Genomic DNA, 17,464 nt, shown 5'->3' on the forward strand with positions numbered 1-17,464 from the left:
CATTTGGCAAACACTTCTCTCCTTGCATAAAAACCATCAACTATTATATCTCAGGACCATCTAAACTGAAGCAAAAGCTGAACATTAGAAGCAAATTATCGGCAGACTGGGACAAGATTTGAAAAAAAAAAGTAATTCTGTTGAATAGAAAAAAAAAAAAAAAAAAAAAAGAATACCGGTATATAATACGCACTGAATAAAAAATTAAACATATAATTATTTAACTGCAATCTCACATTTTTCTTCTTATTAGAGATGACAATGAGTCATTTGATTTTGAAGAAAAGCGGGTAAGAATTGCTTAATCCTTATTCTGAGTAGTATACTTATAAAGAATTCTGGGAAATCATTACAGAACAGCTAAAAAAAGACCATTAATGGCATCAAGTATCATCCAGTGTAATCTGTGCTCCTGCATTTTACATCGATCCTTGCCAATTTCCTTCCAGAAAAGGTTCTCAAGCTCCTATTAGAAATAAACTCAAAATGCACCAACCTCAACATCTACTGAAGAGCATTAATGAGGAAGAAGGAAAAATGGAAGCGATAAAAGCTATTTACGCTACAGGGCTATAATCTAATGTTTTTTTCTATTATATAGTACACAGTATATACATCAATTACACCAATACATACGACTATAATACTACCCCCTATATACAAGAATATAACTGCTATAATACTGTCCCTATATACAAGAATATAACTACTATAACACTGCTCTTATATACAGGAATATAACTACTATAATACTGCCCCTATGTACAAGAATATAACTACTCTAATACTGCCCCTATATACAAGAATATAACTTCTATAATACTGCTCCTATGTACAAGAATATAACTGCTATAATACTGCTCCTATGTACAAGAATATAACTACTATAATACTGCTCCTATGTACAAGAATATAACTACTATGATACTGCTCCTATGTACAAGAATATAACTACTATAACACTGCTCCTATGTACAAGAATATAACTACTATAATACTGCTCCTATGTACAAGAATATAACTACTATAATACTGCTCCTATGTACAAGAATATAACTGCTATAATACTGCTCCTATGTACAAGAATATAACTACTATAATACTGCTCCTATGTACAAGAATATAACTACTATAATACTGCTCCTATATACAAGAATATATCTACTATAATACTGCTCCTATATCCAAGAATATAACTACTATAATACTGCTCCTATGTACAAGAATATAACTACTATAATACTGCCCCTATGTACAAGAATATAGCTACTATAATACTACCCCTATGTACAAGAATATAACTACTATAATACTGCTTCTATGTGCAAGAATATAATTACTATAATACTGCCCCCTATGTACATGAATATAACTACTATAATACTGCCCCTATGTACAAGAATATACCACCTACTATAATACTGCCCCTATGTACAAGAATATAATTACTATAATACTGCCCCCTATGTACAAGAATATAACTACTATAATACTGCCCCTATATACAAGAATATAACTACTATAATACTGCCCCTATGTACAAGAATATAACTACTATAATACTGCCCCTATGTACAAGAATATGACTACTATAATACTGCCCCTATGTACAAGAATATAACTACTATAATACTGCTCCCTATGTACAAGAATATAACTACTATAATAAAGCCCCCTATGTACAAGAATATAATTACTATAATACTACCCCTATATACAAGAATATGACTACTATAATACTGCTCCCTATGTACAAGAATATAACTACTATAATAAAGCCCCCTATGTACAAGAATATAATTACTATAATACTACCCCTATATACAAGAATATGACTACTATAATACTGCTCCTATGTACAAGCATATAACTACTATAATACTGCCTCCCATGTGCAAGAATATAACTACTATAATACTGCCCCTATGTACAAGAATATAACTACTATAATAAAGCCCCCTATGTACAAGAATATAATTACTATAATACTGCTCCTATATACAAGAATATAACTACTATAATACTGCTCCCTATGTACAAGAATATAACTACTATAATAAAGCCCCCTATGTACAAGAATATAATTACTATAATACTACCCCTATATACAAGAATATGACTACTATAATACTGCCCCTATGTACAAGAATATAACTACTATAATAAAGCCCCCTATGTACAAGAATATAATTACTATAATACTACCCCTATATACAAGAATATAACTACTATAATACTGCTCCTATGTACAAGCATATAACTACTATAATACTGCCTCCCATGTGCAAGAATATACAGTTGTGTGAAAAAGTGTTTGCCCCTTCCTGATTTCCTCACACTTAAATGTTTCAGATCACCAGACAAATATAACACAAGTAAAACACAAAATGCAGTTTTTAAATGAAGGCCTTTATTATTATAGAGAACCTGTCACCCCCAAAATCGAGGGTGAGTTAAGCCCACCGGCATCAGGGGCTTAGCTACAGCATTCTGTAATGCATTCTATAATGCTGTAGATAAGCCCCCGATGTTACCTGAAAGAGGAGAAAAAGGGGTTAGATTATACTCACCCAGGGGCGGTCCCGCTGTGGTCAGGTCAAATGGGTGTCTCAGGTCCGCTCCGGCACCTCCCATCTTCATTCCATGACGTCCTCTTCTGGTCTTCATGCCGTGGCTCCGGCGCAGGCGTACTTTGTCCTGTTGAGGGCAGAGCAAAGTACTGCAGCGCACAGGTGCTGGGCCTCTCTGACCTTTCCGGCGCCTGCGCACTGCAGTACTTTGCTCTGCCCTCAACAGGGCAGACAAAGTACGCCTGCGCCGGAGCCGCGGCGAAGACCAGAAGAGGACGTCATGGAATGAAGATGGGAGGCGCTGTACCGGACCTGAGACGCCCATCGGAGCGGGACCGCCCCTGGGTGAGTATAATCTAACATCTTTTTCTCCTCTTTCAGGTAACATCGGCGGCTTATCTACAGCATTACAGAATGCTGTAGATAAGCCCCTGATGACGGTGAGCTTACCTCACCATTGATTTTGGGGGTGGCCGGTTCCCTTTAAGGGAAAAAGAAATCCAAACCTACTGTACATGGCCTTGTGTGAAAGAGTGCCCTCCCCCCCCCTTAAAACATAGATTAACTGTGGTTTATCACATCTTTGGGAAGCTGAGTTTACATTCCCTAACCACTCACATGCCTCATTACTGCCATATCTGTTCTTAATCAAGAAATCACTTAAATAGGACCTGCCTGACAAAATGAAGTAGACCAAAAGAACCTCAAAAGGAAGACATCATGGCGCAATCCAAAGAAATTCTGGAACAAATGAGAAATAAAATAATTGAGATCTATCAGTCTGGAAAAGGTTATAAAATGATTTCTCAAGCTTTGGGACTTCAACGAACCACAGTGAGAACCATTATCCACAAATGGCAAAAACATGTAACAGTGGTGAACCTTCCCAGGATTGGCCAGCTGACAAAATTTTTCCCAAGAGTGCAGTGACAACTCATCCAAGAGGTCACAAAAGACCCCACAACAACATCCCTAGAACCACTGGTCTCACTTGACTCATTGAAGGTCAGTGTTCATTACTCCACCATAAGAAAGAGACTGGGCAATAATGGCCTCCATGGCAGAGCTTCAAGATGAAAACCACTGCTGAGCAATAAGAACATAGAGGCTCATCTCAGTTTTGCCAGAAAAAATCTTGATGTTCCCCAAGACTTTTGGGAGAATACTCTGTGGACTGACGAGTGAAAAGTTGAGCTTTTTGAAAGGTGTATGTCCCATTACATCTGGCGTAGAAGTAACACAGCATTTCAGAAAAGGAACATCATACCAACAGTAAAATATGGTGGTAGTAGTGTGATGGTCTGGGGCTGTTTTGCTGCTTCAGGACCTGGAAGACTTGCTGTGGTAAATGGAGCCATGAATTCTGGTGTCTACCAAAAATCCTGAAGGAGAATGTCCGGCCATCTGTTCGTGACCTTAAGCTAAAGCGCACTTGTGTTATGCAGCAGGACAATGATCCAAAACACACCAGCAAGTCCATCTCTGAATGGCTTAAAAAAAAATTAAGACTTTGGAGTGGCCTAGTCAAAGTCCTGACCTTAATCCAATTGAGATGCTGTGGCATGACCTTAAAGACGCGGTTAATGCTCGGAAACCTCCAATGTGGCTGAATTACAGCAATTTTGCACAGATGAGTGGCCAAAATAACTTCAGAGCGTTGTATGACACTCATTGTCAGTTATCGCAAACAGTTGATTTGAGTTGTTCCTGCTGATGGCGGCCCACCCAGTTATTAGGTTTAGCGGGCAATCACTTTTTCACACAGGACCCTGTAGGATTGGATTTCTTTTTCCCTTAATAATAAACACCCACATTTATAAACTGCTTTTTGTGTTGTGTTTTCTTTGTCTAATATTTACATTTGTTTGGTGATCTGAAACATTTAAGTGTGATAAACATGGGAAAGAACATGAAATCAAGAAGGGGCAAATACTTTCACACAGCTGTAACTACTATAATAATGCCCCCAATGTACAAGAATATAACTGCTATGATTCTGCACATTATCTGAAATAGAAGAATACATTCTCTAATCTAAAACACCTTCCTTTTAAGTATTAAAAAAACAACAAATAACAGGAAATATTCAGTAACACATTTTAACCTTCACTTAAATAAGATTACTACTAGTGATGAGCGAGTATACTCGTTACTCGAGATTTCTCGAGCACGCTCGGGGGTCCTCAGAGTATTTTTTAGTGCTCAGAGATTTAGTTTTTATTGCCGCAGCTGAATGTTTTACATCTGTAAGCCAGCATAAGTACATGTGGGGGTTCCCTAGCAACCCCCACATGTTCTTATGCTGGCTAACAGATGTAAATCATTCAGCTGCCGCAATAAAAACTAAATCTCCGAGCACTAAAAAATACTCTGAGGACACCCGAGCGTGCTTGAGAAATCTCGAGTAATGAGTATACTCGCTCATCACTAGTTACTACTTGTTATTGTCACAGTGATTGCAGATTATACACGGTCATATATAATAATGCATATTATTTGTACAAGATGGATTAAATCAATATTTTTCTGCACCGACAGGGGTTAAAGCAATTTGCTGAAACAATGCAGATTCTTTCAATCCTCTACTGAAAACAAAGCTGCTCACTTTCCCTTTTTGTTACTCTGCCTGTGATTTTCCGAGCTCTGAGCTTTGAACTCCATTGTTTTCCAAGCCCCTAAAGACTGGGATTAAACTGATATTAGTGAGAAATCCCTGGCTGGATCCAACCCAAACTCCACTTTTGGGTGCGCACACTGCCTGTAACCTCCGCACCTCGATCAGAGAGCCATGGGGGTCAGCCAGATGAACACTGCTGATATTTAATCCCTTGGTATCTAAACATATCAGACACATTCATTCAACAGAATGTAAGGATGGGTCATAGTCGAAAAATATACTTAATGTCACAAGTTTTAGGTCGCCAGTTCTGTACGGACTTTAGTTATTTTATGTAATTTTCTCCATTCAAATCCAAAGCGGATTTTAAAATTCTACCGGTCGCTCTTGGAAACAGACAGCAGGAAAGCACTACTGTTGTCAGACACATGATCGAACAGTTTAGCTGTAACTAATGATGGAGCAGATCAACCCTTATAAAAGTGACTGGGATTTAAGCTGCAGAATGGCCCCTACCCGTGTACAGAGCTGTGCTGTTTATTCTGGACACTGCGGGTCCTGCCAACAGCTCTGGGTCACCAGGTACGGATCCACCCCGATTTGATATTAAGTAAAGATTGGTCATCAACATCTAAGTCATTGACAACCCCTTTTAACTGTGGAATTTCTGTCTCTGACAACTCTACTCTTGCATGCATCTTTACAGCTGCTTTTGGGGTCTCTTTATTTGTAAGTACCCTCAAGTCCAAAATCAAACAGCAAGGAAAATGCACTGAAATGGGACTGCAGGTACTAAGATACAAATAATATATACTGTTACGGTAATTAAAACAAAACCACGCCTCTCTATTTTAACTTAAAATCAAATCAGCAAACCATTGACCCACCATGAAAAAGCAAACCTGACCTGAACTACACAGTACAGCTATAAGAAAAAACAAATATACAGCAATGTAAACCAGACTTTTCACATGCACAAGATTTCAATATAAACCTACCTGTACAGCGATGGGGTCCGATGGGTCCACAGCCACTGCCAGGTTAGATGTAGTGTCAATGACCAGGTAGCTGTAGTTGTCAGACAATACAGGGATGGGCACCACTTTAACACCTTAAGGACAAAGCAAGCAATGGAATCTTGTTCACAAAACATAGATAACTGGGCTTGATTTATACTTTGACTGTAGATTAGGAACTGCCATGGGGACGGTGAATGTGCCCTTATTTACAAACTACGCTTCAAATTTTCAAAATCCAAATGGATGTTCATAAAACAACATATATTTCCTCAAGCTGTCAAATGTTTAGATAAAATACGTAAGTTTGTTTTTACTGAATGTCAAGAAAGGAACTTCTTCGAAGTACAAAACATTGAAACAAGAGGTAGCCACCAAACCAGAGGGCCCCTCCTGGAAAAAGCGACAAGATGTCACTTCTTCTCAAACCTGGGTAATATCTATATGTTCACTGCTTACCTAGTAGAGAACACCAGGAAGCACTATGGGAGGAAGACAAGACAGTGGCAGGGTGATGATCTGGGCAATGTTCTGCTGCGAACCCTTGGGGCACACATCTAATTAAATTAATACCCACATCAGGCAGCAGCTACTTCAGCAGGATAATGATCAATCAGGAATGGTCTGAGGAGCATGACAATTATTTCAAGGTGAGGATTTGTCTCCAAATCTCCCAGATGTCAATCAGATCAACTGTGTGAGGCAGGGGTGGACATATAATTGGTGCAACCTGTGCAACCACACAGGGGCCAAGAAATAAGGGGAGCCATTTAAACCTCCAAAACAAATGGAATTGTTCATTATGAGGAGCTATTGGGCTGCAAAGGGCACATATATTGTTCTGGCACAGGGGCCTCTTCTGTCTGTGTCCACCAGTGATCTGAGAGACGTGCCAGAAGAAAGCCCGAACCATGGCGGCTGCACAAAGCAACTTACAGAACCTAATGGATTTGCTCCCTGGAGTTTGCCTGGGAAATACATTCCAGCATACCAAGAAAGGGGAGGGAGGCATAATAAAGTGATGGGTCGCCAAGGATCTTACACATATACTCATGGGCCCTACACTCTGAAAAACCCATATAGCAACAAAAATAATCAGAAAAAAAAAAAAAAATCTAAAATTATTACTCTATAATACTCAGGGATCCAAAGAACAGAGACTGGTAGGAAAGAAAGCGCAAAATCGGGTCTTATCTGGGTAACAATGTTAAAGGACGATCATAATGGTGCTCACCTGGTCGGCTGGTGTGCGCACAACCACTAGTAACGCTTTAGGCTGCTGCAGACCCACGAGAGGATAACCGGGCAGGTAATGGAGAAACAAATGGGTTCATTCTGCGCGACTGTAAGAAGGATGAAGAATGCCAATCCGAGTATAAATGGATTATTTGTCAACGGGTTTCTAAGTATATAAACTTCTTCTTCAGGACAACCATGATCAAGATAAATAAGCCACCTATGCTCAGATTGGCATCCTTCATCCTTCCTACACGGCAGCGCAGAATTAACCCATTTGTTTCTCCATTACCTGCAAAATACTCAAGGAAGGTACAGAGCTTTGTGCGTCCCCAAAAAGAGTGAGAGTTAAGTGTGAGTTGAGGGTTTACAACTCATGGGCACCAGTGCTACCACCACATGTCGCCCCATGGCTTCCATCCAGCAACTACTGTAAATATTTTCTTATCGCTAAATATTTGGAATTAAATGTTTAGGAGGACGGCGCCTCTAATGGGGGCTTATATGTAACCTCGGAGCTTCAAGGCCCCATACACAGACTGAATCCCCCAATATTGGCCGGCTAGGCCAACAGTCTAACGTGTATGGAGGCCTCCCGATTCTCCCCGCTAGATGATGTTGGGGAAGATGAGCATCCAGCATGTCTGCGATAAGCCGCTAGAGGAGGAGTCTGACGGCGAGTCATGAGGCCCGGATGACCCCAGCGCTCCACTGTCTGGAGGAGGCAGAAGAAAGAGCTGCGGCTGAACAATCAACAGCTATCTATTGTGTTTGGGGGCTTAGGTCTGCAATGTGGCCACCTTAGAAATGCCGGCTTCTCTGCCTACAGATTGTTATTGAGGTTAATGATTAATCATCTGAGCAGTGAGCAGTCAGCAGCGTGACAGAAGTGCAGAAATTACCGTCCGCCCACAGGGAGATACATTTTACAGTTAATTTCGCAACTTATTGTGACTCTGCAGTTTTCATTTCTTCATCTGCTTATAATATGATTAATTAAAAGGGAAATTCTAGAATGTGCAACTTATCAGAAAGGGGGCGTCAGAGAGCATGGCTGAATGCTATGGGTTCTCTGGAATAACCGTAATGGGTCTGCTTTTTACAAAGCAAAACAGCGCCACTTCTGTCTTCAGGCCGTATTTGGTATTACAGGCCAGACATCTATAATCTCTTACTGTACGTCCACACTGGGGTCCGCAAGTTTAATGGGGCTTCAGAAGCAGTGTGTGTTCAGATGCCAATTGCATAATGCAGATATCGTGTGACTAACTGCAGCAAGCAGAGTTTGCTCCTTTCGTTGTTTAACCAATTAAATGCTGCTGTCAATCTCTAACAGTGGCATTTAAATGGAGCGGTCACCATATGTGCATAATATATATCTATATTAAGATTTGAATCCCTGCCTTTCCCCCCCCATAAAGAGAAAAAAATAAATAAATGAAACTTGTTTTTGTCGCATCTGTAAAATCTATCAAAATATAAAAATCCTAACACTATGTGCCATAAAAGAGAAATAAAATCCCAAAACCGCAGAATTTAGATTTTTCAGTCACTATTCTTCTTGTAAAAATAGAATAAAAAGCAATCAAAATGACACATATACTCCAAACTGGTATCAATAAAACTGTCCATTCACCATCCAAAAAAAAAATAAAAAATTCCAAGCCCTCACGCAGCTCCATTAACAGAAAAACAAAAATCATTGCTGGTTTTGGAAAATTGTGACAAATTATTCTATTATTTTTTTTTTAAACACTTTTTTGTGAAAAAAGAAAATATAAAAATAAAAAGACAAAAATAAAACAAGTTTGATTCCAGGCTGTAACTAATGATGTGTGGAGAACCGTTACATCAGGTCATTGTTACAGTAATGCTGTAAACACAAATCCCAAAAAAACTAATGGTGCAACTAAATTTTTTTTTTCTCCACAATTTCATTTATAAGGTAAAATTAATGGTGTCAATCAAAACTATAATAAGTCCTGGTCGCAGTCGTGACTCCTTTAGCAAAGCCTCTGGTTTACCTCCAGCAGCGGTGTGAGGGGGCAGAACGTTAAATATGAATGTTTTCAATGTAACTCATAAAAGCACTGCCTGAATCTGATGGACTCCAGACCGATACATTGTCACGACTGTTCAGGACAGGAGAGATTTCTGCTACTGAAGGGTTTAGTTTTGTATCCATACCGCAGTAGGTATAACTACAGCCCAGAGACCTGATATAGAAGGGTTAATATTTTTCTAAGTTCTAGAATGTATGTAGCATTAGTCTCAAATTAGGATTACAATTTTTCTTTAGGTTTCATATTTGGTCTAATATTTTCTTTCCTCGCATATAATATTTTTAGAAAACTGTTCTGGGTCGTTTTACTGAGAAACACAAAATGGCTACAAATCTGATGCTTGTGAGCAGAGGGCAGCGGATGGGAACTTCCAATGGAGCCACACTTGTCTGTAAATGGTGTAAGGGCGACTCACAGGGTAATGAACATTGTTTATTCCACAATAGTGTGCATTTCTTTTCTCCGGACGCTGATGACAGAGGGTGGAGTCCCACAATTGGGACTCATTAGTGACCCCGTAATTTTAGTCAGAACACAGACCCCCGACATATACGATATTTTTCGGACTATAAGACGCACTTTTTTCCTCCCAAATTTTGGAGCAAAGTGGGGGGGTGCATCTTATAGTCCGGAAGTAACTTATCTTCTAGTTGGCTGTGGATGGGGTGTGAGAAGTCACAGGAGGCAGGAGCCGGCGGCTGCAGTAACACCTGTGCCCGGTGTTATAGAACAGAAATATTTACTGCTACCCAGCACCCATAATCCCTCCCACTTCTATGCACTGAGGGACTATGGGCGTGGGGAGCAGTGAATATTAATTTTCTTTAATAGCGGGCCATTGATAGCTACAGCCATTGGGCGATCACGTGAGCCTGCTACTAAAGAGAATGAATATTCACCACTACCCACGCCCATAATCCCTCCCACTTCTATGCACTGAAGCCGGCGCTGAGAGGTGGGAGGGACTATGGGCGAGGGGAGCAGTGAATATTCATTTTCTTTAATAGCGGGCCATTGATCACTTGTGCCTGCTATTAAAGAGAATGAATATTCACTGCTACCCACGCCCATAATCCCTCCCACTTCTAAGCACTGAAGCTGGCGCTGAGAGGTGGGAGGGACTATGGGCAAGGGGAGCCGTGAATATTCATTTTCTTTAATAGCTGGCCATTGTTAGATACAGCTGCCAGCTCCTGCAGCTGCCGGGCGATCACATGTGCTTGCTATTAAAGAGAATGAATATACACTGCGCCACTCGCCCATAGTCTCGGGAGTGGGGAGCAGTGATTATTGGAGACAGCTGACCTCCGTGTGTGGGTATGCATGGCAGTAGCATCATGTGCTGCTTACACAGTGAAATCAGCTGTCGGCATCAGAACAGAACACCCCACTGCAAGGGAGCACAGGGAAGGTAAGCAGAATCACTTACGTTTTGTGTGTGCAGCATGATGGAGGCCACGTATACCAGAATGGTTATGAGGGGGCCACATACATCAGGATGGGGTGCCATCTATTCCAGAATGGTATATCTAAATGGGGGGGGGGAGGGAGAGAATATCTGGATGGGGGGCCTGTATATCTGGACCGATGGGGGGGGGAGCCATGAATACCTGGATGGGGGGGGGCATAATATATATATTTTATATACACACACACACACACCAGAATGGGGGACATTATCCCCTATAACTGTGTCAGCAGCAGATTTCCCCCCCCCCTCATAACAGTGTGTCATGACCACATTTTTGCTTCATTTTTTTCTATTTTCCTCCTCTAAAACCTAGGTGCGTCTTATAGTCCAGAAGATACAGTAAGCGCATTCATCACCGCACATAGCGGACATCACTTACCACTGAACACTATGGCCTGCGTGGACGAGTGCCCCTGGGGGTAGCGCTCTCGGGCCTTCTTCATCTGCCTCTTGTAGAAGAGGTAACCCAGTTTAGTGCGGGTGTATAAGCCATACCTGAAAAGACAGTTCATACGTAAGACGGCGTCTCAACATTGTGTATAAGAACTTCTGTAACTTTCATTGTCAAGATCTCCGATTACTGTCAGTAAATAAACCCCCCAACCTGGTCCTTCACACACAGTTGTTTGTTACAATGTATCAGTGTAGGTATTACTCTATACACAAAAATGTCTTCAAAGTGTCCTGGACTCCAGACTCTCTACCGATAAATTGTAACAAAACGTCAGCTGTGTGATAAGAAAGTTGCTCAGATATTTGACTACTCCCTTTATTTCATGCCAATCTTGGATACAGTGATTTGAGCCTTGTTCTGACCAATGTAATATTTATTAGACGGCGTTATCTGGCAATTTTCACTTCCGCATCACGAGGCTCTGCCTACATGGCGACTTTCAGCTGCTTGCCAGGTCCAGTGGCCGGCACATGTCGCATACCTGCTCTACTGTATATGCGCACGATACCTGCCAATAATGGACGATATGTTAGCAGCGCCTCTCCTCTCTCCATGTGGAGGGAAGTGGCACCCGACAACCCCTTTAAGAATGATGGGTTTATTTCTGCACGCAGGCGATCAGAATTATCATTTATAATACAAATGAAACAAACACTCGTGGCATCACAGGAGGATCATCATGTCTATCAGCAGCGATACATTGGCACGAGTCCTGCAGCTGTCACATGTACATACAGCAGAGTCCAATGCATCTTGTATTTTATAATCCTCCAGGGGCGCAGGGCGGTTTTGGGGGTGGGGAGGGGACGCCGCAGTTTACCATCCCCGGACATTGCACAATGTTACATTGTGACGGGGGATGTGATGCTTTATGTAAGTGATTGTTCAATTGTTTTACTCAATGAAGGAGAAAAGTGAAGAGGGCAGCGGGCGGCCGTTCCCACATAATGCGCCACATTCTGCACAATCACGACTCCCACAGGACCCCATATGTGGTACGGAGGGATGACAACGCCTACAACTCTGGGCCCCATTCATTATTGCACTGGAGCCTGTTTTTATCCAGTTTTTCCGGTTTTAAAATTTTATTTTGCACCAAATTCTTCCTTTTGAGTTGAACAGATTTAGAAGTCTATTTTCTACTTGTTTGTTTTCCCCTCTGTTCACCATTTTGGGCTCATTTCTTGCAATCTAGATGTTTGTGGCCCATTCGCTATTGATGATTCTTCACACTTTTCCCCGGGTAATCATGCGGATATTTGCCTCCTCACGAGGCCATGAGCCCATTGGCCTTGTATCGTCAGCTGCGCCATCACCATACAGTCCGCACTCCGGGCTGATCGGAGAACGCGTGCACATCCCCTTATCCTGTGCACATCCCCTTATCCTGTGCACATCCCCTTATCCTGTGCACACGTTGTGTTTTGGCTGCTTTTTTTTTTATAAGTGCAGAAGTCCCAAAACCCGAATAGTTTCCTGATGCAGCAAAGTGAATGAGAATCCTGAAGTCTCGTGCCCACGTTATGTGATTTGCTGCAGATTTTACCCATAATGATGAGTGGGGGAAAGTATGCACTGAAGGAGCAAGTAAAAAACGCAGCACAAACGCACATTTTTGCCTCTGCATTTTACCTGCCAAGAGATGCAGAAATATCCCCACCAAGTATGCAAATACCCTTAGGCTATGTTCACACATTACTTTTTTTCTACAGGCAAAACCTGCTCTCTTGTCAGTAAAGAAGCTGCCTACAAAAGGCAGGTTTTGGTGCATTTTTTATGTGTTTCTTTTGGCTTTTGTGATGCTGAAAAAGTTTAGTGCCCCCCAAAAAATCAAGATGCATCTCATGCAGACCTGCTGCGGCTGAGCGTGCGCTCTTGCAATGCACATTCAATAGGTGAACGTAGCACGATAGGTGAACGGTCAGTCCTCTGATCACTGACAGCAAGCAGTTTTAAAAAAGGAGAGGAATTGAAACAAAATTATTTAAACTGCAAATTTTGTGGGCAAAACTGACACACTGTTACTGCGCCTAAGGCAGGTCCTGGGGGTGAAACGGAAGGATCCCTTTTTTTTTTTAATGCACACAGCATAAGTGCAGTGTATCAGTATTGCGACCCCCCCCCCCCCGAGTGTTGTGTTCAACAACTTCACAGGTTGCAAAAAGTTCATGGTCAAGAAACGGCTAACTTATCGCACGTGCGGTTCTGACATTTCTCCGGGAAATTAGTGGGATAAGTCTGGTAGAATTCAGCGCTCTGAGGCACCTGGCAGCGCGCCACCTCGGGGACTCTCCTCCGCCCCACACAGGCTGCAATTAACATTCAATTTCAATTACAGTTTTGCAGATAAGGTCCCAACAGGATGAAAAATGAGCAAATGCGGCAGCACTGGGGAAACGCCGCCGGTGACAGAAAGGACAGGGCAAACGCGGGCAGCAACCGCAGGACAAGGCAAACGCCGCTGGGGACCGCAGGACGGGACAAACGCCTTCGGGGACCGCAGGACAGGGCAAACGCGGGCAGCAACCGCAGGACAAGGCAAACGCCGCTGGGGACCGCAGGACGGGACAAACGCCTTTGGGGACCGCAGGACAGGGCAAACGCGGCCAGCAATCACAGGACAAGGCAAACGCCGCTGGGGACCGCAGGACAGGACAAATGCCTTCGGGGACCGCAGGACAGGGCAAACGCGGGCAGCAACCGCAGGACAGGGCAAACGCCGCCGGCGACCGCAGGACAGGGCAAACGCCGCCGGCGACCGCAGGACAGGGCAAACGCCGCCGGCGACCGCAGGACAGGGCAAACGCCGCCAGCGACCGCAGGACAGGGCAAACGCGCCCGGGGACCATAGGACAGGGCTAATGCCGCCGGCGACCGCAGAACAGGGCAAACGCCGCTGGCGACCGCAGGACAGGGCAAATGCCGCCAGTGACCGCAGGACAGGGCAAACGCCGCCGGCGACCGCAGGACAGGGCAAACGCGCCCGGGGACCACAGGACAGGGCAAATGCCGCCGGCGACCGCAGAACAGGGCAAACGCTGCCGGTGACCGCAGTACAGGGCAAACCCCGCTGGGGCCACAGGACGGGACAAACGCCGCCGGGGACCGAAGAACGGGACAAACGCCACCGGGGACCGCAGGACGGGAAAAACGCCGCCGGGGACCGCAGGACAGGGCAAACGCGGCCAGGGACCGCAGGACAGGGCAAATGCGGCCGGCAGTTAATGAGAGAACTCCACACGTACAGCTTCAGGTCTGTGTGAGGCATTTACCCCCATATAAGCAGTACAATCCGAGCTAGAAATATTCTTCCACGTTCAGCCGTTTTCACAGTTAATGCAAAACTAGCAGCAGACGGCAATCAGGCATATGGCAGGTTTAAATTACCAAGGACGCAGACTATGGAGCCTCCTAATTATGGCTCGACTTTGGAACTTGACTTTACGGAGATCACTTTGTCTGATGTGGATCTTGAGACTCCTTGGGGTACGTGCGCACATTCAGTATTTACTGCATGAGGCTATGCATTTCTAGCAGAAATTTTCCTGACAAAAACCGAACATTTCTGCTAGAAATCCGCATGCGTTTTTTTCGCGTTTTTTGTGCGTTTCTTTCCAAATGCATAGAATTGCGGAAAATCCGCTAAATTAATGAACATGCTTGCTTTTTTTTACCGTGATGTGTTTTTTCGCGGAAAAAAACGCACCATGTGCACAAAACATGCAGAATGCATTCTAAATGATAGGATGCATAATGTATGCGTTTTTAATGAGTTTTTATAGCGTTTTTATCATGAAAAAACATGAAAAAAACCGCGAAAAAACCTGAACGTGTGCACATACTCGAGTGTTGTCAGAAAAATGCTGCATGTTTGGGTGCGTTTTCCCTTTTAATTTAGATGGATGAAAAACACTGAAAAAACTGACGTTCTGCAGATATGAAACTGCTTCAAATCTGCGAGGGAAAAATAATCAGCGTGTGCACGAGATTTCAGGAATCTTATTCACTTTGCTGGTTCTGGAAAACACAGATTTTTTTTCCAAGGCAAAAAAAATGTGAAAAGGATGTGCCAAAAAAAGTAACATGTGAACAAGCCCCTAAGGCTATGTTCACACTTTGCAGTTTTTGCTGCAGATCCGCAGCGGATTTGCAGCTGCGGATCCGCAGCCGTTTTCCATGCAGGGTACAGTACAATGTTACCCTATGGAAAACAAAAACCGCTGTGCCCACTTTGCGTTTTTCCGCTTGAAAATCTGCGCGGATTTTCTGCGGAAAAAAAGAAGTAGCATGTCTATTCTTTCTGCGGATTCCGCAACGGTTTTCCACCTGCACCAATAGGAAAGTGCAGTTGGAAACCCGCAGTGGAATCCGCAGTAGAAACCGCACAAAAAACCGCAGTGAAAACCACAGCGGTTTTGCACTGCGGGTTTTCCAAATCCGCAGCTGAAAAATCCGCAGCAAAAAAAGGAAAGTGTGAACAAGCCCTAAGAATTTCATCCACTAATTCAGTGGGTAAAATCTCCAACCAAAAAGCAGATTTTAGTGCAGATTTCTGGGCAATATCTCCATGACGTAAAAAACTGGACATAGCGGAAACGCTTCAGATCCCTCTCAAAACAATTTCTGTTATGAAAACGCTGCAAAAAAAAATTAAAATACTGTGCACAAAGTCAATGTTTCTGTTCACATGTAAGCAGATTTTTCCATCGCTCTGTTCAGGTTACTGCAGATTTTGCCGGCAAACAATTTTCAGATGTTTCCAGACATTTTTGTGTAGATGACTTTTGCTGAAATGTCATTAAATCACCTGCCACGGTCTCGAGTTGCAAATTTTTCGATTGCAGATCTGCTACATTTTTCCCCCACTGTGTGAACATACCCCAAAGCTATGCTTCCAATTAGAGCAAAAGCTGCATTTTTCCTGCTGATGTGGATTTTTTTCTGTGTGCAAAATCTCCTATGTTTAAACAGTTCATAAAAAGTGGGTGCGATTTATAAAAAAAAACAAAAAAAAACATGAAAGCCGCAGAAGGGGAAAAAAAACGCTGCGTTCCTGCATGTGGGACCATGGGCCAAGTCTAGAAGCTTCTCTGTATTATTGTGCGTGCCAGTTGGTGGTGTGGACTCCATATGTACAATGCACCGGAGTGAACAATCTGTGTGCAAACTCCAGAGGACTACAATGAGAAGCGAGACTAACACACAACAGAAACAGAAAAAGAATTTTAACTGCAGCTTGGGATGTGACTGGAGTATAAAGGCAAAGTAATGACCACCCCAGGGTGACCACAGAAGAAGCCCTCCAAATGTGGACTGGCAGTATTCACACCTCGCTATTTTCTATCAGATATTTCTAAGGCAGAGAACCCCTTTAGTCTATGTGCACACGTTGTGGATTTCCTGCAGATCTGCTGCAGATCCGCAAGTGATTTACAGTACAATGTAAATCAATGGCAAAAAAATCCGCACGGAAAACGCAGCAGATTCAAAAAAGGAGCATGTCAATTCTTTGTGCAGATCTGCTGCGTTTCTGCACCCATTCCATAATAAAAATCTGCAGGGGTAAAAAAAGGAAGAAATCTGCACAAAAATCTGCAACGTGTGCACATATGAAAAAAAGGACAGATTCTGACCTGCGTTTTCTGCCAAGAAATGCAGAATCTGCACAGAAAATTCCACAGTCAAATCTGCAATGTGTGCATATTACCTTAGGATATGTGCACACGTTGCGGATTGGCCGCTGCAGGTCCGCAGCAGTTTTCCATGCATTATACAGTATCATGTTAACCTATGGAAAACCAAATCCGCAGTGCACATGCTGTGGAAAATTCCGCACAGAAACGCTGCGGTTTATTTTCCGCAGCATGTCAATTCTTTGTGTGGATTCCGCAGCGGTTTACAACTGTTCCTTTATAGGAATCCGCAGGTGTAAAAACGCAGGTGAAATCTGCACAAAAACTGCACAAAATCCGCAGTTAATCTGCAGGTAAAACGCAGGGCATTTTACCTGCAGATTCTGCAGAATCCGCGCAGAAAA

General features: G+C 42.9%; 1 protein-coding gene across 1 annotated transcript in view; it reads right to left on the reverse strand.

The window, feature by feature from the left end:
* Nucleotides 1-17,464, reverse strand: part of LOC143784686 (putative thioesterase PNKD) — a 68,053-nt gene that overhangs the window by 22,267 nt on the left and 28,322 nt on the right. Inside the window, exons 2-3 of the mRNA XM_077273203.1 lie at nucleotides 11,353-11,468; nucleotides 6,186-6,298 (exon numbers count right to left, since the gene is read on the reverse strand). Of these exons, the coding sequence (XP_077129318.1) occupies nucleotides 6,186-6,298; nucleotides 11,353-11,468 (229 nt within the window). The remainder of the gene's footprint in view (nucleotides 1-6,185; nucleotides 6,299-11,352; nucleotides 11,469-17,464) is intronic.

This window comes from Ranitomeya variabilis, chromosome 7 (genome assembly GCF_051348905.1).
Source record: "Ranitomeya variabilis isolate aRanVar5 chromosome 7, aRanVar5.hap1, whole genome shotgun sequence".
Classification (NCBI taxonomy): Eukaryota; Metazoa; Chordata; class Amphibia; order Anura; family Dendrobatidae; genus Ranitomeya; species Ranitomeya variabilis.